At 40.1% G+C, this 25,399-nt stretch overlaps 2 protein-coding genes across 3 annotated transcripts in view; both read left to right on the top strand.

Annotated features, from left to right (window-relative positions):
- The window catches only part of LOC126406055 (ceramide synthase-like), a 9,025-nt gene extending 5,152 nt beyond the window's left edge, over positions 1-3,873 (top strand). Inside the window, exons 4-6 of the mRNA XM_050070180.1 lie at positions 518-613; positions 1,891-2,000; positions 2,830-3,873. Coding sequence (XP_049926137.1) covers positions 518-613; positions 1,891-2,000; positions 2,830-3,049 — 426 coding nt within the window. The 3' untranslated portion in view covers positions 3,050-3,873. The remainder of the gene's footprint in view (positions 1-517; positions 614-1,890; positions 2,001-2,829) is intronic.
- Positions 3,874-6,404: 2,531 nt separating this feature from the next.
- On the top strand, positions 6,405-25,033 carry sh2b1 (SH2B adaptor protein 1). Of its 2 annotated transcripts, XM_050070162.1 has the most exons (10): positions 6,408-6,721; positions 9,418-11,542; positions 14,113-14,214; positions 15,092-15,183; positions 15,287-15,369; positions 16,222-16,377; positions 16,707-16,918; positions 17,006-17,180; positions 19,926-20,016; positions 22,260-22,423. In XM_050070162.1, the coding sequence occupies exons 2-10, from the start codon at positions 9,815-9,817 to the stop codon at positions 22,279-22,281; spliced, it is 2,661 nt and encodes an 886-aa protein (XP_049926119.1). In that variant the 5' UTR covers positions 6,408-6,721; positions 9,418-9,814; the 3' UTR covers positions 22,282-22,423. The 2 variants fall into 2 exon arrangements, with proteins under 2 accessions (XP_049926120.1, XP_049926119.1); XM_050070163.1 differs by lacking the exon at positions 19,926-20,016 and having other exon boundaries at positions 6,405-6,721; positions 22,260-25,033.
- The last annotated feature ends 366 nt before the right edge of the window (positions 25,034-25,399 follow it).

Here is a 25,399-nt window from a genome sequence, read left to right as displayed (position 1 = left end):
GTTGTGAAGTTGTAGCACGTATGGTTGATTTGTTATGAATTTTCAACGTTTTGAACTTTAGACGCTTGCTGTTGGCCCCACATCAGGACTATTGGCTTGAGTTTACAGCTGAGGATATCTGGCATGAGACTGGACCTTTGTGCAAAGTTTGGTGAGTTTTCAACCATGGGAAGTATGATTTCCTCGGAAGAAGAAGAAGAAGAAGAAGAAGAAGAAGAAGAATACCTAGGATTACAATAGTGTCCTGGCAGCTTAGCTGCCCAGACCCTAATAATGTGAGGAGCAATTGGATTAGCTAAAAACATTGTTTCAGGTGCTGTGATTTAACAAAAAACTGACCAGTGTTGGATGAGACTCAAAGTTCTGCGGTGTATTTTATTATTTTACAAGCAGCTGAAACAATGAAAAGTTTGTTGACAAATGTTTAATTGTATTTTCTTCCCTGTCTGCCTGTGTGTGTGTGTGTGTGTGTGTGTGTGTGTGTGTGTGTGTGTGTGTGTGTGTGTGTATGAATCAGCTGTGGAGGCAGGGGAAAGGTGACTTCTTCCAGGGCGTTTTGTTTTTGGCTGAGCTCAGCACGCCATGTGTCTGTCTGGGGAAAGTCCTGATCCAGGTAAACAGCTAAACTGAAAGTAAAAGAGTGACACACACACACACACACACACACACACACACACACACACACACACACACACACACACACACACACATACATACAGAATAACTGTGATAACAGAAGGTTGTACAGACGCTTGTTAGGGGGGCGCACTTTGATGCAGTCTCCAAAAGAGTTTTAAATGTAAGCTATTGAAAGTAAAATTACTGAGATGGACCACAGTTGATTAAAACATAATGCATGGGTTTCATGTCATGTTTAAGGGCCACACAAAATTTTTCTGAGGGCCACCATTGGTCTGGGGGCTGCATTCAAGCAACAAATGACAAATGACATCGTCTGTGTGTGTCCAGGTGTCATACAGAGATGTTAATTCATTTGGAGTTCAAGCCCAAGTATTGCAAATAAATCTAAAATATGTAGCTTTTCCTCTCTGTCGTGGAAAAGTTTACATGTACATTTACGTTTATATGTATGTAAGTAAATAAGAGCTGAAATAAACAGACTCATACAAGCAACTATATATTTACAGTTGAAACTAGCTTTTCAAAACCAACTTAATGAATTTAGGTTGTATGACTTCTTTTTAAAAGCTCGAGATGGAAAAAATAAATAAAACTGCTTGTTTTGAACTTTATATTTCTCTTTTATAGTAAAGCCAAGAACAATTTCATTTAAAGTTTTCTCGAAATTAGGTTGTTTTCTCCTGATGAGAATTTATCCCTTCATGAAAAAAAATGGCCTTGTCATAAGAAAACAAGATTATTAACTCACCAAAACCACAGCTTTTTGCACATTGACAAAATACAAATTATTACTATTATTTTTCAAATTTGGAGATAACAGGATTAAAAAAATGAATTATCTAAAGTAGATTACCTTTTGTCTCTCGAGAAAATGACCAGTTCTTTTCCTGAGTGAGCAAAAATAATAATGTGATAATATTGTTTGTATTATTATTATCCATCCTTTTTCGTAACTGCTTATCCTCTTGCTGGTCGCGGGGGGCTGGAACCTATCCCAGCTGACACTGGGCGAGAGGCAGGGTACACCCTGGACAGGTCGCCAGACTATCACAGGGCTGACACATAGAGACAGACAACCATTCACACTCACATTCACACCTGGGGCCAAATTCAGCGGATGTGAAAATCTACTTGGCAGTAAATTTGTTTCTGATTCTGAAATCAACTTGTAATGCTGAAATAAAATGTGCCTTCTCAGCCTCCGTACTCTTGTCTTGCTCAGTCTGGACTGTCTTCTTCTCTCATCAGTACAAGCAGCAGCACACTCTGCTGCACAAAGTCAACGGAGTTCTCATGTTGCTCACCTTCTTCAGCTGTCGGGTGTTGCTCTTCCCTTACCTGTACTACGCCTACAGCAGGTAACTGAGTACATAGATACTTGGATTTTACATGAGTATTCCCATTTTCTGGGACTTTATAAGCCTACTTCTACTCCACTACTGTACATCAAGGGATTTATTGCACTTTTTATAGCACTATATTCATATTGTTACAGATTTAATGATTATGCAGATTCAGATTATGAATACAAAATCCAATCCACTGATAGATTATGATGTGTTATTATTGATTAAACTACTTAGCAGAATATGAAGTCGTTTAACGTGTACATAACCTGCCATGAGTGCAGAGTCTGATCATTTTCGGGTTATTAAATGTATCTAAATCAAGTAAAACATAATTATCTTAATTTCTTTTTTGCGTGTAAACTCTTATGTGAGTTAAAACTACAGTACATCTCTTCAACCAAAATTAAACACAGATGAATGCAGTGTGTGCTGGGGCAGAATGACATATTTAAGTAAAATTAAAAAACAACAACAAACAAACAAAAAAAAAAAAACGCTTAAAACCGCCTTAATCATTCCACTTTGTACACACACACACACACACACACACACACACACACACACACACACACACGTTTCAAATGTTATATCTTAATTTAATGCTTCAGTTTACTTTATTTGCCAATTTAATAAACTAAAATATATTACTTTTGCACATTTTACCTTATTCATTTTAGCAACCTTTGCACACATGTATTTGTAGTATAATGAAATAGATACAGATAAATAGATATAATAGGAGAGATGATTTCTAATTTGGCCCTTTACAGGGAACCTTTAATTAGAAATGTGTATGAATAGTTAGTTTGGCTCTGACAGCTTCTGCTGTATGTTTAAGGTATGCATCCATCCCAGTGTACACGGTGCCCTTGGTGGCCCCGTGGCAGTGCAACTTGGGGGCTGCTCTGCTGTGGCCCCTCCAGCTCTACTGGTTCACACTGATCTGCAGAGGAGCCATCCGCCTGTCCACCACAGGATGTTCAAAACCATCATCCAAAGCTGACCATGACGGCTGCCTCACCAAGTGTAACGGCTGCAAGTCGCATCAGGAGGACTGACACTGGAGGTGAAGAATAGAAGTGACTTCAACATGAGCCAAAGCAACTCACATTGCATTTTTTCTACAGATAAAACATGTGACATGACAAGTGTTTCTCATCTGATGTAAAAAAAAAAAATCTGAAGCAGCGAGTGTCAGAGAAGAGTTTAATGAAAGGAGAGAGAGGTGAATAAAGTTGGTGGTGAAGGCCTCATAGAACCTCCAACAGTCTCAAATGGAAAAAGTCACAGAAAGTCTGACTAATGAATTGAAAATGAAGAATGATGAAATGAAGAACATATATCATGAACAAGTTTCGCCAGATGAGGAACAGAGAGAAATCATGATTTTATTAGTGTTCATGTTGACATGTTCACACAGAGAGCAGGTTTCTCTCCCCAAACTGTTTTTGATCATTGGGATCAATACTGAGTGATTTTTATTAGTGAAAACAGGATGATGTGAGTGTATTTGTTTAAAAAAAAAAAGGAAAATGCATCTCTGTCTGGGATTAATTTTTGTAACAATGTGATTACAAAAATGCTGTAAACATTCAACATTTCTTGAAAGTGGATACGACTCTTTATCATGCTGATTTTTAATTGGTTCAGCTGATTAACTCAAATAATACAAATAATAATCCCAGGCATTTATGTATTTCTCAAGACTAGATTAGTATAAAACATTATTGTTGCTGTATTCAGTCAATAAAGTTTAATGAAACCCTTTTAAACTACCTTAAATACAGCTGTTGTCTTTGTGTGTTGAAGGAATTGTATTGTTCTGAAGCACTCAGATATGCAGTGGTGGACTGTAACTAAGTACATTTACTCATCAAATACTGTACTGTATTACAAATCTGTACTTTTCTGAGTCTTTTTTTCCATGCCATTTCATACTCCACTACATTTATCTGACAGCTTTAGTTAGGGGCGATCCAGGACGGTTATAATACTTTTTGTTCGGCACCTATAACTCGTTTAATTTTTGTGTTAGAGCTCTCAAATTTTGGCCCAAAGTACCCTCATTTCTCAACTACAAATAGCAACCTTTTCAACTTCTCCAACTATGTCACAGAATTAATTAACTGATGTCAAATACAAGGACTGCCATTGTCACAACCTGCCCTGCTACCAGGGTAAGCTGTAACACAATGTGGGGTGAGTAGTAACATTAAGAGTGAAGAACTAAAAATTACACAATAACAGAAATTACACACACATAAACTGAGAAATACACTGATAACCAATCAAACGAAGGTCAAACTCACTAACCTGTACCTGTCAGATGCTTAGTGCCTCACATGGACTGAGTCTAAAATACAGGTCTGCTGCCTCAAAGCAAGTCTTACTGCACATTGAAGACCTTTTGACAGCTATTATAGCACACACAGGGGTGCTGTGTTGATCCTCTTTCTCAGACAGTTTGTATTTATCTATACATGTATATTTTTCCAGTATCTATTCGACGTTTCATGGCCAACCCGGTCGAATTCTGAAGTCGTCAAATACCAGTGTATGGTCAGTGACTTCCGTGTCAGACACTGACGAAAAAAGCCATCCTTTTACACCGGCATGATACATAGCCAGGCGCCATCAGTGTGTAATGGTGCCTGATGGCGTCAGGGAGAAACACGTGACAACAATGTAAGTTAAGGGGGCAAAAAGTCAGAGTAGGGTGGGGAGAAGAGGTGTTGGATGGGTCCAACAACCACCGGCTTTCACCCAAGAGGTCAATGCTTGCTTCTCGTATGAATGTAAATCCAAACCTTGTTATTTAAAAAAAACAAAACGTAACCATGTGCTTCCGTTGCCTAAACACAACCAAGAGGGTTCATTGTTGAAGGAAAAAAAATTCACTTTGCGGTGTTGTACCTACATAGTTTGTTTATTTCGAAAGAGACTGTATGCAAACTGTAAATTTCATATAAAAACGCAAGTGTATTTTGAAAAGACACAATGCATGTAACACGCTGAAATTGACCAGGCATCCTAGAACACCAACAACAGAGGCACCCTGGCTACCTTGCACATCGTATGTCACCATGGAAAGTCCACGACCAAGTGGCCATATGTGACAAGGTCAGAGTGAGAATGTGTTGACATGGCAGATAGCGGATTCTTTGGGGACAGACTTTACTGGCTTTCCCTGCCTCAAGCATACCCCTATCAGTTTTTTTAACCAACTCCAGTGGTATGCTGAGAAAAGGACTAAGATAGAGAAAATGTGTTAAGTTGTCTTTGAGGTTACTTATTATACTTTTTTAAAAGGTGTGACAACTATCCCCGCCCCTGTCAGCCTGTGTTTAGCTAGTTGTAGCAGCATGACTTCTCTCTGATCTAATACAAGTTACATAATTCTAATTTCAACAGTATCAGTGCTAATCAAATAGACTTCATTCAAAAATCACTTTCATACCTGAAAATCAGTACTTTGGCAGTAAAATCTGCATACTTCCTCACACAGCTGTGAAATTTCACATGCAAGATTTGGAAGAAAGGGGTCATACTATAAACGTAGGCTATTACATGACTCATTGGTCGTCCCTTCTTGGTGAAAATGGTGGTGTTACGACCATCCCTAGTCTACCCTACATACTTACTTACTTCTAGAAATTCAAGAATTTTGCACACAAATGTAGGAATTTATAAAATGTGTTGTTTTGTTATAAGTTAACCATCCCTACAGTTTATACAAGTAGCCTACAGCTGTGACAGTCAGTTGATTCATAGATTAGTTGACTGACAGAAAATTAATTAGAAACTATTTTAATGGTTGAAGTGATTTTTCATGCAAAATTATTTCATGGTTCCAGTTTCAGTAATGTTAAGATTACCTACTTTTCCCTTTAATAATTGTAATGTTTTGGTAAAAATGTTGAGGTTTGGACGAAATAAACACTGTGAAGGTGTCACTTTGGACCCTGGGTCATTATAACACCATTTTCCCACTATTTTCACTTTATTTTTAGATACCAATCAATCAATCAATCAATTAATGAAAAAGAAAATAATCAGCAGATTAATTCATAATGAAAATAATAATTCATTCTTAGTTCAATTAGCTCCACCACAAACAACTACAAAAGTAAAATCCTGCTATTACATTTATACACGAGTCAGAATAATCTAATAATATGTTAAACAAAAGTCACAAGGGACATTTTTCGACTTTAAATACTTTCAGTACATTTTCTTGATTTTAGCCGACTTACTTACTTTTCCATAAATAGTATTAGTATCAATAGTATCAATGCAGGGTTTTTACTTGTAACAGAGTATTTTCACAGTGTGCTATTAGTAGCCTACTTTTACTGTAGTTTGTTTGTTTGTTAGAGAGGGATGAAAAGGGTGGGAGAGGTGTGTCGGTGTACTTCTCTGGTTCCCCCGGTCGTACTTCTGTTTACCCTCTCAGTTTTTGGGAAACGACTCATCCGTTGAAATCCAGCGTTTTTTTAACGGTAACTGTCAACGAACGGACACCGACCCACCGAATCAACTATCGCGAGGACCAGGGGCAGTGCGAGAAGAACGGGTCCAGGCAAAAGGCATAGCAATATTCATATTTAGCAACAACAACAACAATCTTTACGGAGAATGATTATTCCGTTATGTAGACTGAAAGAATGATGAAATGTGTGCCATGTTTTATCACAAAGACACGGATGAAACCAGTGGACTGTGATGTACAGGTAGAGAAAACACACACAACGTTGTGGTGAAGCAATATTGATAGCTAGCTAGCTGGTTTATTAATAGCTAAGCTAACTGGCTAACGGTTAGCTTAGCTCGCAAAGAATCTTTCGTGATAGCTGCTCGCTTGTTGGATGATTTAATGTGTGGCCATCCCGGCGACAGCTTACAGTAGCCACAACAAAATGAGATATATCTAACCAACAGTGCTAAATAACGATGCTTATTAACAGCAGGTCCTAAGCAAGCTGACGTTAGTTAGCTATTGTTAGCTAGCGAACGTTAACGTTACACGTCTTAAGAGAAAGCTGAATGAGCAAGACTCACACATTGCTAGTTCATGTTAGCAAGCTAGCGGGTGAGAATGTGATGTTAAGACACATTACTTTAAGTTAGCAAGCATTATTTTTTTAACAGTGTTGGAGAAAGTATTCAGATCCTTTACTGCAGTAAAAGTACTGATACCACACTGTAAGAATACTCTGTTTTAAGTAAAGGTCCTGCACTGAAAATGCTATTAGTATGTAAGTGTAATCAGGACATTGTAATTAAAGTATTAAAGGGAGAAAGATGTCCCCTGTGACTGTTTTACTATTATATATGATATAGTCTATTTATTTCGCATGTATAAGTGTAAATGCAGGATTTTACTGTTGTAGTTGGTTGAGGTGAAGTTCATTTGAACTAATAAGTAATGATTATTTTCATCATGGATTAATCTGCTCATTTTTTTCCCCCGTTAATTGATAGCTTATGTGGTTTGTAAAAAATAGTGACGCTGTCACAATTACCCAGGCCCCAAAGTGGTATCTTTACAGTGTTTTTTTTGTCCAAACAAGAGTCCAAACCTCAACATTATTATCAATACATGACAGTTATTCAAATGATTAAAAGGCAAAGCAGCAAATTTTAATATTTGTGAAGCTGGAACTATGAAATGCTTTTACGTGGAAAATCACTTAAACCATCAGAATAGTGTCAAATAAATTTTCTGTCAATCAACTAAATTTTAACTGTACTTGTGCATTTTTTATATGTTTTGTTTACAAAAATCTTAATTTGTAATGTAACTAAAGCTGTCAGATAAATGTAGTGAAGTAAAAAGTACAACATTTCCCTCTGAGATGTAGTGGAGTTGAAGTATAAAGTGGTTATAGGAGAAAACACTGAGATGAAGTACAAGTACCTCAAATTTGTACTTGTGTACAGTATTTGAGCAAATACATTTAGTTTCCACCCCTGCCATTTGACCAACTGTTTATTTACCTCATTTGATGACGATAACAGATATAGAAAGGTTTACAATAATTACAAATAACATTTAACTGTGATACCAAGCAATAATAAACTTAGCAAGGTAAACATCAGGTCAGTTAACCGGGCATGAGGCAACTTAAATGTTTCATCCTCAAAATACGACATTTTTAATGCAGGTTTGCTCTCTGTAAATGAATTGATTTGTGTAGAGTATGCAGTAGAAGTAGTAGTACTAAAATCCTTTATTCAAGTAAAAATATTCAATTACAAATAAAGGTACTGCATTAAAGGTCCAAAAGAGTCTTCCTTAAGTACAAGTATCACAATCATGACTATGATTCTGATTGCTCTTTTATAGTTTCTCTTGCCTTCTATTTTTATTTCATATAATTATTTATTCCATTTCTACTCCTCTCTATTTATCTGTACTTATTTTTGTGTCCTCGTGGTGCTGCAACATCCAAAGGTCCCCTCTGGAAATCAATGAAGGAGTAACATATCTTATCTTAAAAAGTACTCATTATGCAGCAGAACAACTTTCAACAACTCTACATGAGATTATTGGATTATAATGATTAATGCATAAACTTGTAATAAGAATTTTGATGATGTAGTTTATGGAGCTGGAGCTTATTTTTACTAGTTTTTTAATATGCTGCTGTGTAGTGAATGTATTATAATACTTGATAATTGTAAACTGATCATATATTTTGTTAGTCTGTAAAGTAACTATGGCTATCAAATAAACATAGTGGAGTAACAAGTACAATGTTTTGCTATTTAATGTAATGGATTAGAGGTAAGAAAAAAAGTACCTAGTTCTGATGGCTACACAGTATCACAGAGCCACACAGTGAAGAATGTGGCAATAGTTTTTGTTTCCTCTCTTACCTTTAAACCACATATCAAGAAGAATATTAACAAATCTGTCTTCTCCATCTATGTAACATAGTCAAACTCTGTCCCATTACAAATGCTAAAGTTCTTGTAGATAAAAGGCATTTTTTGTAGTCTTATAAGAGGGAGTCCTCACAAGACTGAAGAAGTTGGCTTCCAACACAAGCCAGACCTGATTTCAAAATCCTCTGTCTCACAAGGCTCCATCCTTGTCATATATGTTCTCTCGATGCTTTTTCAGGGTTAGGGCCTTTGGAATAAACTCCTACTGCAATTCCGGGAAGCCTTGTTGAGATTTTTTTTTTTTTAAATCCAGGCTAAAAGCCCATCTTTTTTGTTGTTGTTTTCTTTTTGTGTTGTATTCTAATAACTTTCTAAATTTCTCATCCTCAGTCCTGCTGCTGCAGTCTGTTTCATGTTTCTTGTGTGGTGTCCTTCTGTTGTTAATATTTGATCCTGTTAAGAATCCAGAGACCCTCTGGGTGATTTGCAGTATAAATAAATTGAAGTTGAACTTTAGTTTGTTTCTGTGTCTTTACAGGATGTGGTCACGCTTCTCTGGATGTATGACAGACGGTGAAGAAGGGGCAGACTTTGTAAATCCCACACATCTAACCACCTCTAGTCATCCATCTACTGGCTGTCTGAATCCAGTATTTTCTTATTGAAAAGATAAAGTATTTAAATTCACAAAATAATGTAGCAAAAGCTTAGCCTTGGAGATATTTGACCTCTTTTAACCCCATCTTCCATGGGTCCGGTGCATTTTATGTCTTCATTTTGGATGGGGCTGTGCACAACACTTCAATTCACACTCATTTGTAAATTATTAGACCAATGTGCCGTGTTTGCCCCCAGTCAGTTATCCCAGCTGTGCAATCACTTCAGCTCTCTGTTGTATGTTTGAAGTGATTTGATAGACCATCAAGTCAATCAGAATGAACGGCTCTCTATTAACCCCGCCCAGCCCGCGGGCGGCAAACTCCTCCCCTTTACCTCCCTCACCCTCCCCATCTCCATCCCCTCCATCTCCCTCTTTGCTGCCCCTTTCCCCTCGGCCACCCCCTCTACCCCCTTTGGTGAGCCCTCCACCCCAGGCTCACCCGTCTTCCCTGTCAGACACCCCCACACCGTCCCCCTCGCCTTGCCTGAGCTGGACCGAATTCTGTGAGCTCCATGCCCGCGTTGCAGCCGGTGACTTTGCACGCCACTTTCGAGCTTTTCTCCTGGAAAACCCCCACTACTCCCCAGATTCAGCGGCCGCCTTCTGCCGGCGCTTCACCGACCGCTTTGTTCGTCACTTTCAAAGTGAGCTGGAGGGGGCGCTCCCGCAGAGCTGTGCTTCTGGGAGGGATGACATGGCGAGCTGGGCTCCCCAGTCAGATGCTACTTCCCTGGAAGAGGAAGCAGTGTCTCCCCTGTCAGCGTCTGGGGGAGCTGTCCTCCCATGTCCACCGACTAACACGACACGGGCCTTATCCAAGCCTGCACCGGCACGGCTGGTGTTGGAGAACCGCAGTGGGGACAGGTTTCAAGATTCTTATGCCCACAGCCAAGTCCTGCCTCCATCTTCATCATCGTCATGTTGCTCCTCAGTCGGAGGGAACAACGGGAGGCGTGAGGAGAGGGGGGCTATGATTGCCCCTGGGAATGGGGAAGCACCGGTTGAGGAAGAGGAGGACAGCTGGTTAGGGGTAGCATCTGTGGGGGAAGACGTTGAGCCAGAAGAGCAGGAAGCAGAGTCTGCAGAGGTGGACAGTGCTGACCCCTCCTACACTCCTCAGATTCCACCTTCCTCTTCCTCGGTCACTCCTCCGCCTGACTCCAAAGGTAACAGTACGCCCAACTCCTCCAAAAACAAACTGAAGAAGCGCTTTTCTCTGCGGAGTGTGGGTCGTAGTGTACGGGGGAGTGTCCGAGGCATCCTGCACTGGCGAAGCTCCTCCAGTGACTCAGCCCAGAGCCAGATGCCCTCTAGTTACAGCTATACTATGGGTGTGCAGGACGCCACCTTGGTTTCAACCTCAAAGAGGAACTCTGGTACACAGCCTCCTACACCCACCTCCTCCATGCCTGTATCCCTGTCCATGCCTCTCTCCCTTCCCCACTCCTCCTCCTCCTCGCTGCCCCCCTCATCTTCAAGCAGCGCCACCTCTCTGTCTCTTTCGGAGGCTGCCCGAGATAGGCGGCGGAGCAATGGCGAAGGAGGTGAGAAGGAGAAATGGAGCCATCGTCTGGAGAAACTCAGACTGTCACGATCACCTCCTCCTGTCCTCACCCCGACCACTGCAGGCCCTCACTCCGCCTCCTCCACGCTGCCTCCGAGCAGTGCTGCTGCTGCCAACATGGGACCTCCAAGGAAGGTGGGCCGGTTGGTGCGGGAGGGTGGGGTGACCGTTAGCTCATCCAGCGATGAGTTGAGCGGAAGCCTTGGCTTCTCTGGCTTCTCGTTCGGTCTACTGCATCACGGTACGGACAACAACAATGCTGCCTCAGCTTCATCTGCTGCAGCTCAGGCAGGTCCAGTGCAGCCTCTGGCCAGCGGAGGGAATGTGCCCTGGAGAGGAGGACGCTGGCATAAGTGTCGGCTGGTCCTCAGAGAGAGGGACAGAGAAGGTGGTGAGCGGGGAGAGGAGTACTACTTGGAATTCTTCATTCCACCTAAAGTAAGTGTGAAACATTAAAACATGTTTTCTAGAGTTGGAAGAAGTTTTTCATTGATTAATTAATTTATCTTTTTGAGTTGGGACAGTAAAAAAATCTCCCACTTTTTTATTTAATATATTGTTTTTAAAGAAGCATTTCACTGCTGAAAAGATGGTCTTTTCATAAAACTAGGCTGTCTATGCAGTAGAAGGACTTAAATACGTTTGAAATTGGTGCTATTTGACTAGAGAACACAGAGGAAAAGGGCTGTGGCATGTGCGCTTGCTTAAGAGGCAGAAAACCAACAACTACCAGAATGCACTGTGCCAGACCAGACCAGTAAATGCTCCTGCTGGTGTGTGACATAATTTAGCTTGGCTGTTTTTCTACAAGAAACAATATGGCGGCTGGCTTGTACCAAATTATCTCAAATTACAGTTAAACAGTAAGCTAAAATATGTTTCTGAAAACATTTTGGGTCACGTATACAGGCGACATGATAACAGAATATTGTTTCATATTTGATCCACGCTGCTTAGTTTTACTGGTTCATAGGCCTTTTTCACAGAGGACATTTTGACTTGTCACAGTAGGAAAAACACAGGTGTGAATAATGAAATTAATGATGGCTGAATTCCATTTAGCTGCTTTTTTTTTCCAGGTTGCTGGTCTCTTGCATGCTTGCTACCTGTCATACTCACTGGAACACCTGAATAGAACAGAACCACCATTAGTGTTATAGTAACGCCTTATGATAGGTCAAAATGTCTGCTGTCAGAAAGGCCTGTGTGACTTTGGTCTGCGTTTGAGAGAGTGAGAGAGAGGGTTGGGTCTCTCTCTCGATCTGCTTCTATACTCTTTGTGTCTGTGGTGATGGGCATCCAAAAATATGGAGGTACAATCTGTAGTTCAGGCAACAGCCCCAGAGCCAGAGAAAATTGCATCATATAGCGAATTTGAGTTAAGAGATGAGCAGGGAGATCTGGGTGCTGGTAAGATGGACTGAAGTTTACCACAGTTTATTTATACATATTCATATTACACACATTATTTTAATACAGAGCTGGTTGAAAATGGGAAAAGTATCCCTTTCAGTATTCCCTTTTCATAATGGTAAGTATTGTATAGTTTTTTTTGTTCTTCGTCCTTGTCTTTTTTGCTCTATCCCAGCTGACATTGGGCAAGAGGCGGGGTACACCCTGGACAGGTCGCCAAACTATCACAGCGCTGACACATAAAGACAGACAACCATTCACACTCACTTTCACAATTATTCACCAATTAACCTATCCCCAGCCTGCATGTCTTTGCAGGGAAAAAAGAGGGCCCAGTACTGAGCCCTGGGGTACCACACAAATCAAAGCAGTGACTAACAGTGTGTCACATCTAATGTATTTGGTTCGGTTAAAACAAACTCAGGTTCAAAATTTAAATAAAAAAAAGAAGAAGAAAAAAGTAAATGCAATATAAACAGTGTAGCTTGATTTTCCATTTATGAAAGAATTATTTAAGTCACCCTTACAATTAAAATGCAGTTTTCTAACAACTTGAAAATTAAAATGAAGGTGTTATTGACATTTTATTTCTTACAAATTCAGATTTGTTTTTTAAATTACGTACTTATTCAACATATTTGTCAGTAGTGTCTAAACAGAGAGACAAGCAGACACATACACACACCTGCAAGCAGACAGACAGGCAGAGACCGAGCTCTAGGCTGGTGTCAGCCTTGGCCTGGCAGTAAATGGCGCACAGCTTGTCAGACTCTAGTGGTTCCGCTAGTCTAGCATTTATAAACAAACATAATATTTTATTCACGTTGTCATATTGCTTATTACAAATGCCATACAAGTGCCAAGCGCCATGACACTGTCCACACAAGTTGCTGAAGTCGGCTATTTTTTATTTAGCCACAACATTTCATAATGACAAATGCCAGTTCAGCTGGTTTGCATGAAATCAAACCAGTTTAAACTCGTATACTGGTTTGGACCAGCAACACTGAAAGTTGACCCGACTTTTGACTCTGTGATGTTGTGAGGGGCATTTTTTATTTTCTTTTACATTTTATAGATAAAACAGTTAATGACAAAATCCCTGGTTGGCAAGTGTCTTTATAGGAGTAGTTTGACATTTTTAGAGATTTGCTTTCTTGCAGAAAATTAGATGTTCAGATTGATACCACTCTTGTGACTGGATGCTAAATATCAAACTGCAGCCAGCAGCTGGTTAGCTCAGTTTAGCATAAGACTGAAAACGGGGAAACAGCTAGCCTGACTCTGCCCAAAGGTAACAAAATCCACTTACCAGCTTCACTGAAGTTCACAGATAACATGTTATGCCTGGCTTATTTAATCACATAAAAACAAAGTGTAAAAATAACAAGTTGTAGTTTTACAGAGGGTTATGTGTTGTACTTTTTCTTGGTTGGCAGCAGTGACTTCCTTGCAAAGACAAAAAAAATTTCCAGCCCATGACCTCCCTGTATAACAGCTATGTTTTTTACAGTTCAGTTTTTGTTGTGATAACTAAGTAGTAAACTTTAATGGAGGAACAGCAGTCGCTGATTTTGATTGGTTTGCTTCCCCAGTCATCGAAGCCCCGGCTGACTGTCCCTTGCTGCTCAATCGTGGATGTGAGGAGCACCACAGCGCTAGAGGTGCCTGATAAGGAGAACACCTTTCTGCTGCAGGTAATCACCTCTTCATCCCTCCATCAGTTCTGCTGTCTTACTTTTCTTCACCAATTAGATGTGTTATTCTTCCTGTACATATATAATCCATTTACTCTAATTTACTGATACATATTTTGTATATACTCAGTGTTAACGCCTTATTTTGAAAAGCTTACCTAGTCACATTTATCCCTGGCCGTTTCATTGAATGCCAAACTCAAACTTTAGCAGCAGCTGGTTTGACCACAGAGATGTGAGTGACAGCCAGCTCAACAGCAGTCTCGCTCAGTTCCTGTGCTTCTCAGGTGGTCCAGAGGCATTGCTGATGTCTCTGCATTGTCTCTGCTGTCATGTTGATGGTTGTCGTCTCTATTAAAGAACTGAAATATTTTTGACTGCCTTTGATTTTTGCTAGACATTAAATGGTTTTTGGAGGTGTGTCCTGCTGCAACTCCGTATGCTACAACTGAAATAAATAATATGCGGTCATTGAAAGATAAAGAACAATGAAAAGATATACAGTCTATCTAATAGAATAATAACACCACACCGTGAGAAATGCAATACTTGAATGTTACATGATTAAGGTACAATATTTCAACCTTATATGTCAAGTTTATTTATAAATACCTATATATTTATTATAAAAAGCAAATAAATGAAATCAGTAATTAATACCAGTCTGGCTGGTTTGGCTGGCCCCCAATATAATGGTAGGGGAATTGCAGTGTTAGAATATGAACCAACTAAAGCAAATAACCTGAAAACACAAGGATCTCTGGGTAAAAGGAGATGCAGTTTGACAGTCAGTGCACTTAGTTTAATGATGGACTGTCCACTAACCAATATCAGCTTCACCCCTCATTTTTGCCTTCTTTCTTTTAATACTTTCCAGCTGGAAGGGTCGTCACAGTACGTGATCGAGACACGTGATGCTGTACAGATGAGAGCCTGGCTGAGTGACATCAGGAACGGCATCTGTCTCAGGTAATGACTGAAAGAAGGACTGGGTGCACGTGGGACATTATTGTATGGGACGAGCAACGTGTGGGACAATATTAGGTTACTACCTATTTTCTCTCCACCACAGTGAACAGGAAGATGCTGAAGGTGTGTGTGTGGGGCCATTGGACATCAGTGGGACGCCTGAGATTGTTGACCGTCTTTCACAAGGTACGACCGTGATACTGATACTGTGAGCTTTACAGTGTGTTGCAGTACAGTGGGGCTGCAGTGTTTAGTGAGAGTAGCCTTTAGAGTAACATAAACTTCCTTTTATTACTAGTGACACATAACATAAAAAAGTCATTTTGCCAACACTTGATCTCATAATTAGCTGGAAGATTCCACCTTGTGAATGAAACAAGCACTTCTTTGAGATGTTTTTGTTAACATGAAGGCTGTGTGAGATAATATACACAATTTGAAAGCAGACTTGTGAAGGTGTGGCAGGTGACTTAGCAAGATCTGTGAGTAATAGTGTACAGTAGTCATTATTGTTCAGTTTGAGTGTCTTTTGTCTTGTTAAATTACCAGATATCTGGCTCTGAACCCTGGTTGTGAGACTTGTAATTGTAAACTACTTAAGCCTGGTTTGTAGCTGTAACATTTAATTCATTTATTTTCAGAGACAGTACACATTGATCAGCATCACTGTAAATATACTAGTGTTTGCCAACAGGCACTTTTTCCAACCCTTGTCCCTTGGCCAGATGTTAAATTAACCAATAAAACAAGAATTAAGCACACAACATGTAAAACTAGAACCAGAGAAAGCAAAACAGGATAAAGAGTAAGGCAGCATCATGCAAAGTAGGACATATAAAATGCAAATGTTAAGCAGACAGTCATCAAAAGTAGTTTACATGACAACATAAAATCACATTACATCACATAAGAAAGAGGTAAAATAAGGAAGGGACAAATCCCAAACACAAAAAGTCAAGTAAATGGCATCTGTATGTATGTTTATCTGCTTTATGATGTAGTTTACACCTCTCTTTGGTGCTTTTTTTGTTGTCTCAGTGTGTTATGGAGGTATTGGAGGCTCCTCACCTCTGATGGATCCTCTTCCACCCGAGCTACCACCTCGAGCCCCTCTCGACGAACCAGACAGTCGGATTCTTGGCGGAGGTGGAGCTAGTCTGGGCACACCTTTTGCCGAGACGCCAGACGCCACAGGTGACTATGATCCAAAGACATTTTATTTAAAGGGACAGTTCACCCCCAAATAAAAAATACGTATTTTCCTTTTACCTGTAGTGCTGCCTATCAGTCTAGATTGTTTTGGTGTGAGTTTTGAATGTTGGACATGTTGGACACAACAAGGTCTGTGGATTATCTTGAGTAACTCTGAGTGCCATATATTTTCATTATATTCAAGAGAAGGCAGACATCTCTACAGCCGATATCTCCAACACTTGGATACTTGCTTGCTTTTAAAATCCTACATGAACCATCTTTTAAACTTTAAAGCACTAAAATATCATATGTACCATTCACCCATCCAGGGTCCTTCCTGTTCTCGGAGGTGACCACTGCAGAGGCAGTAGAGCACCCACTCAGTGAGTGTCAGTGGTTCCACGGCACCCTGTCCCGTCTCAAAGCTGCTCAGCTGGTGTTGGCCGGAGGCCCGGCGAGCCACGGTGTCTTCCTGGTTCGCCAGAGCGAGACAAGGCGTGGAGAATATGTCCTCACCTTTAACTTTCAGGGCAAGGCCAAGGTGAGTCCGGGAAGTCAGCTTTGTGTGTTGTTAAGACAAATAAGTAAATGTTCTGAAATTTGTCTTACTTTGTTTTCTTCCCTTCAGCACCTTCGTCTGTCCCTGAATGAGGACGGTCAGTGCAGAGTGCAGCACCTTTGGTTCCAGTCCATCTTTGACATGTTGGAGCACTTCCGGGTGCACCCGATCCCCCTGGAGTCCGGTGGCGCCTCAGACGTCACACTCATCAGCTTCGTGGGTGCCACCGCTGTTCGACAGCCAGGTACGAGTGAACTCCACCCTCCAAATATATAAAGAAAAGATCAGTCTGTCCGATCAGTCTGTAATAATAGAAGAAAAAAGTTGTGCTGGGCAAAAAAAAGATGAATAAATCAGACCAGGACTCCCTCCTTATGTTTCAGCTGCTTGGATTATGAATGTCTTTATATGCAGCATGTAAGTAAACAGTTTCAACCTCTCGTAAACAGCAAGCAGAGTTGTGTTATACATGATGAAACTAATAAGGGACTCCATTAGTCAGTTCATCAGTGATGCAGCCTATGAGAAAACAAAACACACTTCTTTCTTAATGTCATTATTTTCCAACCTGCAGCTGTTAATCAGCAATGAGCACTGAGCATTGTGGCTCTCTTGTAGTCAGTAACTTTGCATAAATGAAGAGGAACATTTTCATAAAATAACAAAAGGCAGGATTTTTTTCTTTCTTTAGATAAATAATGTGGTAATTATTAATCCTTGCGATCTGAGATTCAAAAGAGGAGATGTCTGTCATTAAATTTAAGCACCCATCAGAAACACAAACAGGCTTTGTTTGGGTGACCCAATAGCAGGTTAGTGAAACAAACGCCCTGGGCAGTGAGTCTCCAGTTAATTTCCCAGCTGGCTGGACTGTTTGCTGTATGTCATTCATTCCCTTTCCATACGTATCCTGTCATTCTCCTCTGTTACTATCAAATAAAGGCATAAAATGCCCCCAAATTAATTTTGAAATAAAAAACAGGCTTTGTCTAACTCTTCCAGTGGAGAAGAACATCATTTTTGTTTGGGTATACCTGGTGGGAGGAGATAAACACAACTGGATAGAAGCTGTAAGGAAAATTAATTAAGTTAATTTTATTTGCACATAGCGTTGGTGCATCAGAAGTTAAGAGCTTTGAAGCACAGGCCACCAAGTTGTAGCATGAGTAGAAAAGTATGAAGTAAATGCACTGTAGTTTGAGACTGGTCAAATTCTGTGTTGGCTGGGCATGGGGCATATAAAAACAATATTTAAAAATCATGTGCCATGACCTTTTAAAGAACATAGTACTGAAAAAATTTAATTTTAAATATATGTGTTTATCTGTTTATTATTTTCTGCACACATGGCATGGAGCACGGGTAGCAGGGATACTCAGGGGGTCGCAGCAACTCAACAACTAAAACTAGGTCAAAATCATCAATTGAAATAGTGTAAACCACAGGTTACATGTGTAGTGCACAAGTATCTGGTGGGAAAGAGGATTTGCTTGTGTTTTTTTCTGTTTATTTTTATATGTATTAGTCCATAATTAGTTTCCTTGCAATGCGAATGACGACCTTGAGTTGTTTAAGGTGTCAGTCTCCCACTGAATCCAAGTAACAGACATCAGGGACCGATCATCCTGTACAGCAGACCCCTAGAGAGAGTTCAGTACAGTCAGCTATTAGGGTTGTAACTGTACAGAGAAATCATGGTTAGGTGCAAGTTCGGTACAGCGGAAAATGACCAAATGCATAAAGATCCTTTTTATTCATTTTGAGCAGACAATAGTGCAAGTGTCAAAGATAGACACGATCCTCTGTAGTAGCTGAAACCTGCAGGCGGGTCTCCCAGATCCGAGTTTCCAAGTGGAACTCATGCTTGTGAACTTTGAGTCTACATAATGTGCATCAATCAACCTACTGTTTATTCTGTGTGTGGTTCAATCCCTCAGAATTACAGCGGGCGAATCCATGATTTTTTTTCTTGCCCGAGTGTCCTTGTGTAGCAGTCTGTTACCTCTCTAAACTTGGAGGTTTTTGCAAGTCCACGAATGCAGCACAGGCAGAACTCTTCTTTTTTCCTTAGCAGCAGCTTTTAGAGTTTTGAGTTGTGGGATGAGTAATTGATCAGTTGATTCAGTCAGAGCTGATCAGATCAATAGATGAGAGGAGCAGCTCAGCAGTGTGTGAGTGAGAGCAAATTTTTAAACTCAGTGCAATGGGCGTGTAAGTTTCACTTTCACTTTCACTGTGTTTGATGTTCTGCTGCCCCGTCTGCGCCAAGAGTATGCTTTGCGCTGCGACAGTGTGGAGCAACTACTGACAGTATATATATTCCAACAGCGCTCCTAATGATCAGTCCAGCTGCAGAAATAGAAAATCAAATGTGGTGGCAGATGTTTTAAGCTTGGCAGGCCGCCACAAATAAATGAATGTGTGGGAAACCCTGAACTACATACACAAGTCAGTCAGTTCAATTGTTGTTGTGTGTTAGCATGTGCTTAGTTGGAGCTAGTCTTAAGGTGTTCACTGCCTGTAGAAATCTAGGAAATTACGATCAAGGTGTGTGTGCTCAACCTAAATCCATCAAATGTGTTTTTATCTGTGTGCACATGCATGCTGGTCACATCTTTCTCTCAGCTGTTTTTACACACATACTGCATGATATCTAACAGAAGACACCAGCCACATCTTAACTCTTTTTCCTCATCTTTCATGTCATCCTTTGCTCTTCCTCTCTTCTCCATGTAGCTGTAGATCTCAAACAACATCTGTTTGTTTATATAAGAAGCATCACACTGTGCTCGTTTATTTCTTAAATAGAAATGGCTTCACAGTAAAAGTTCAATGTGTGAAATGTGTTAAAAGTGATTGTTAGTAATAGAAACTAACCACAAATATTCACACGCAGCATTCTCCATCTGCTCATGTGTTACAGCACCCATCTCTGTTCTGACCTCTCTGTTGTTGTTGTCTGTTGTATCCGTTGGCTCATCCCTTGCAGGCCGGGACAGGGCAGGCAGTCGGCCTACAGTCTGTGATGCCATCACCACGCGCCATCCTGACTCTCCATCTACCCCCATCTCTGACTGTGTGTAAGTGAGACCGGACTCGGCTGAGAGAGAGCAAGAGAAAGAGAGAGAGTTTTTGTCTGGGAGTGAGTGGGTGAATAATTAATGTGCTTATTGAGATCAGACACATTGACACGTCAGGTTTTTTTGTTATTTATTTCAATACAATATGCATTTAAATTTGGCAATGTGATTCTGCAGGACAGAAGCTGATATAAATAAACTACAAAAATAAATAAAAAATGAATAAAGAAAGAAAAGAATAAATAGAGAAAATAAAACTTAAGTGCAATACTAAAAGAACTGATTGATCATTGATTACTCTTTTATTCTTTTTTTTAATCTAGAAAACTTAATTGTAACTTAAACTTGCCCACCACAGAGTTGGAACTCACCAACAAGCTGTGCAGATGTGACGTAGGCTGAACATAATGTCTTTTTCTGCACAGTGGAGAGAAATGATGGTCTGATGCCAACAGGACTGTCACTTTGTATTTAAAATTCAGAATACCGTTCAAACCTGAAAAAACTTAAATATTCAGTCTGTATGTCACTGTTCATCTGATGCACTTCATGACCTGTTTCCTTACTAAACAGAGCAATTATTTTTTTCTTCAATAATGTGGAGTGGATACTTATGTGAGGAAACAGTTTGGGTTGCTATAGTAATCCATCTATAGACAGTTATCTATGTGTAGATAGAGAAATGACAGATACTTGTAAGGGTGTTTGCTGCCTAACAGACTATTGTTCAACTTTTAATTTAGAATTATGCTACTTGGGTTATGTTTGAATTAAACATAAAAAAAACTTTTTGGGTTCAGATATGTTCAGACTTAACCTTTTGAGCAAGTGACTACTTTAGAGGCCTCTTTGTGAAGGAAATTAAATTTAAAAAGCATATTCTTTTTCTGGTTATCGACATTCCGTATTAAAAGTGTGGTGGCTTGCCCGTTCCCAGACATTAAACTGTATGCTGCGCCTTCTTTCAGTGCTCCATCTTGTGGACAATTGTAAATTGGAGTGATAAATTCATGCTCTGTGATTCTATTCCCCAGTGCCCCCAACTCTACATTGACTTAGTTGAGTAAAATGTGTTCTCCATCTGACAGTGACAGGCTCAGCTGTAAGTCTGCCCCTTTATATGAACAATGCTCTCCCGAATTTAAAAACAAGGGTGCTAAAACTGAATTTGTGATGTCATTAAGTATAAGAAGAAAAAATATAAGTATGAATAAGATTCATTGTCTGTGTAGCAGCTCCAGACTTTATACTTGGTGACATCACAAGTTTGAGACTTCTCTGGATACTGCCGTTGAAAAAAGACCAGCTCATGTTCACAGATATTGATTAAATATTCTTGGTCATGTAAATATCATATTGGAATTCTTAATTTAGGTTTCCTTTTAAAGCTCTTATTAGTAAATGTGAAGTGAACATCTAGAGTCATCGATCAGTAGATTACCTGCTGACCTGAATCAAACACATCAGTCTCATCTTACTATTAATTTAGCTGCTAGCTTTTAGTTTAATCAATTGCATATCTTTTTTTCCCCTGAAGTTTAATATTTTAACAGGATATTTAAAAGAGACATTTCATGCCCTCATTGTAATACACGCCAGGAAATCCTGGATTTAAGCATAAATTATTAGTTGGTCAAACTATTTTTATAATCAGTACATTTTTAAAGTCACATTTTTTAAATTCTCCTGTTCCAGCTTCTCAAATGCGAAGATTTGGTGCTTTTTTTTGTCTTTTCTGATGGTAAACTGAATATATTTTGGTTTTGGGCAAACAAAACAAGTTGTTTGGAAGACATCACGACGAGCTCTGGGAAATTATGAGGGACATTTTTCTGATGTGAATGAATGAATTAAAGAAGTTATTATCAGTAGCAGCCCTGCTCTGGATTGTCTGTGTACATCTCTACTATGGATTACATTGCCCAACAGTGTTAAAACTGTGTGTGTGTGTGTGTGTGTGTGTGTGTGTTTGTGTGTTTGTTGAATTGGACTGCCTCCATGACTCCCATGGACTCCATGACTGCAGACTTCTTCCACCTAACCAGCCACTCACTGTCACTTTCTCTTTTTCTCTCCTGCCTCTCACCCTCCTCTCCTCCGACTATGCTGTCACTTCACTCCTTCACTACACTTTTGGCCTTATTTCCTCCTCCTCCTCTGCCTCCCTTTATTTACACTTTTCTCTCATTTCCCCCCTTTTTTCTTTCTTTTCTTTTTCTCTCATCTGTTTCTGCTCCATGCAGACTTGACCAGCAGACCCCGTAGCCCACCTCAGCCTCCTCCACTGCCGCCAGGCCGGCCGCCGCCCCCAACTCCTCCCCAGGAGAGAGGAAATGAGATGGAGGCAGGAGGAGTAGGTGGAGGAGGTGGAGGTGGAGGTGGAGGAGGAGGAGGAGGAGGAGGAGGCGCGCCAGTGGTGACGATGGCGACGACAGGAGGAGGAGCTGGAGGAGGAGGAAGTGGAGGCAGCGGAGGTGGTAGCGGAGGAGGAGTGGAGGACTGGGAGGAGAGGGACAGGGACACTCCCCTCCGCCAACTAGAAGCTGTGGAGGGAGAAGAGAGGGACGGAGCGAGGGCGCCCCGTGCCATCGACAACCAATACTCCTTCTTCTGATGAAGGGAAGACCAGGAGGGGGAGGAGGAGTGTGTATGTGTGTTTATGTTTGAGTGTGTGTGTGTGTGTGTGTGTGTGTGTGTGTGTGTGAGCAAATGTGTGATTGGATGAGGCGGCGTACATCATAGCCATTCATAACCAGTATTTTTCTTTTGTTAGCAAGGTGGAGGAGAAGAGGAGGAGGAGGAGGAGGTGTAAAAGTACTAACACTATACGAGAGAGAGAGAGAAGACTAAGCAGATGGAGAGATGGGTGAGAGCAGCTTTACAACACTAACTATAGCGGTACATTTCTTTTATTTAATTTTTTTAGTCAGATAAGCTTTGTTTTTGCCGGTACGACTCACAGCAGCAGGCTCTTTCTCGTACGTGAACAGCATTGAGAGCTCGAGCGCTGTGAAGCCAGCAGTCCTGATACCTCACAGTGGTCCTGCCAAGACAGCACACGCTAGCCAGAGGCCAAACATACTCTACAGACATCTGTACTGTGGCAGGTAGACCCAAAACTTTTACTCTTACTGCTACAGAGACCACGTCTCAGCAACCTCTATTTAAAAGATTATATTGTTTCAAAGGTTCTACATGTAGCTTATTAACATCAATACATGGTTATGCTCGTTTCATTGGAAGAACTACAAGGCCAAACCGAAATGTGAATTTTGAATAAACACAATGTATGGTTGAATGTAAAATAATAATAAGAACACTAATGTCGATTTAGGTCTTAGACTGTACATAAAGATGGACGACGTGTCTCCACTTAACTCCACTGTACAAACATAAAGCCAGAATATTCTGCCATCTTGCGCTGGTGATGTCATTTGGAGCCAGAGTCTGCACAGTAGAGATCTCCACCGTGTCGTGTTACCACCCAAACGCCTGTCCGACCAATTGTGGATCGAATTGATTCCGAAAAACAAACACTTGAACATACATCAGTATAAACATCATAAAAACTACCTAAGATTACAGAAACCATGGGAAAAAATTATTTGAGGTGTACCTTGAAGTTTAAAGGGATAGGGCACCCAAAAATGAAAATTTAGCCATTATCTACTCGCCCACGTCCAATCCACTAACATGAAGGGGGCAGGGTGTATGACCTATATTGTGGTGATCAAGATGTTTTGGCTTCATTTCGGGGGAACTGTCATATTGTCCATCTTCTTTATACAGTCTGTGATTTAAATATGTTTTCATTTATCAAGCAAAAAATATTTGTTGGATCCAGATTGTGAAATGTGAGAATTTGCTGCTTTTTGATTTACTTGATTGTAAATTTAATATCTTTAGACTTTTGTTTCAGATAAAACGTTTTGAAGACCACACCTACAGCTCTTACAAATTTCGAACAACATTTTAAGATAAGATAAGTCTTGGAACCCATTGGCTATTATCTGACGACGGCAAAGCCTCTGGGAGTGAGGGCCAGTATTTCGGGCTGATTCGTAGTAGCCAGCGGATATTGGGGCCAACATTTCTTCCTTAGTGCTCTAGTCGTTTCGGCTAATCTCTAAAAAACAAATATCTGCATATGAATGCTGCCAATTTTTTGAAAAAGCTAACATTAACCTAACTCGTTGTTAAATGATAGCCGATGGGTTCCAAGATAGCATTTTGGCCATTGCGTTCTGCCTCTCCATAAGGACTGTTTACCTTTTGTTAAAACGTGATTGGTCAATACTACTCGGACTACAAACAGTGTACAACTGAAACCAGAACACTTCCGACACTAGACTATTGTTCCATCACCTGCAGATTCTGCATGCATATGCAGACATCTGTTTAAAGAGATTAGGATATGGTAAACCTCTATTAATCGCCAGAGGGGATATCCAGCTTTTGCAGTGGCACAAAGACAGCAATAGTACATATAGATTAAGTAAAAGAATGACTAAATAGAGATATATAAAACTAAACAAGCAGAAAACATTTGGAGCAAGAAATTGCAAGTTCAAGTGACTGGTGTGTGTGTGTGTGTGTGTGTGTGTGTGTGTGTGTGTGTGTGTGTGTGTGTGTGTGTGTGTGTGTGTGGTTTTACACTTCTCTTGCATTTGCTAGACTAAACAATTAATAGCAAAATAACATGATGTTAGTTGCAGCTCTACTGCCCATTTTCTTGAATATTAGTTGAACAAGATTGTGGTCAGATTAAAATGTTTTAAAAAGGGATTTTATCTGTATAAATGTTTCTCAAAAGAACACATTTTCCAGGCAGCATAAAAGTGACTGATTTTTCAGTGGAGTTTGGTTTGACATCTCAACACAACAGAGAAATGTTTTGGGTCTAAGTGGCACATGAAGTAGAGCAGGCAGGAAACATTTACCTCAGTCACACTCAGCAGCATCACTCAGTAAATGTCTCTCTTTCTCTCTCTCTCTTCTTTTTCTCTCTGACATTAAGCTGAACTGGGAGAGAAATTATTGATGATACCAATAACAATAATATTGATGGAAATAATAATAATGATAATAATAATGACGGTCAGAATAATAGTATTAATTTTATTTGTTTTTAAGACATCTTTTTATTTTGTATGCTTACTCCATGTAACACTTGTTCCGACTCCATCTTGTAATTGAAAATGTGTTTGTGCCTTTTTTTATTTTTGGGATAAAAAGAAGGAAACAAAAATATATATAAGATTTGCTATAATGCCTCATTCTCAAGGTTACAGTATCCTCACTCTTTTCATGCTGTCTTCTCCTCCTCAACCTCATCCTCCATTCATCAAGGGTAAAAAGAATATACAATTAGCAGAAAATGTCA

This window comes from Epinephelus moara, chromosome 18, assembly GCF_006386435.1.
Source record: "Epinephelus moara isolate mb chromosome 18, YSFRI_EMoa_1.0, whole genome shotgun sequence".
NCBI lineage: Eukaryota > Metazoa > Chordata > Actinopteri > Perciformes > Serranidae > Epinephelus > Epinephelus moara.
This window is presented reverse-complemented; position numbering and strand designations above follow the sequence as displayed.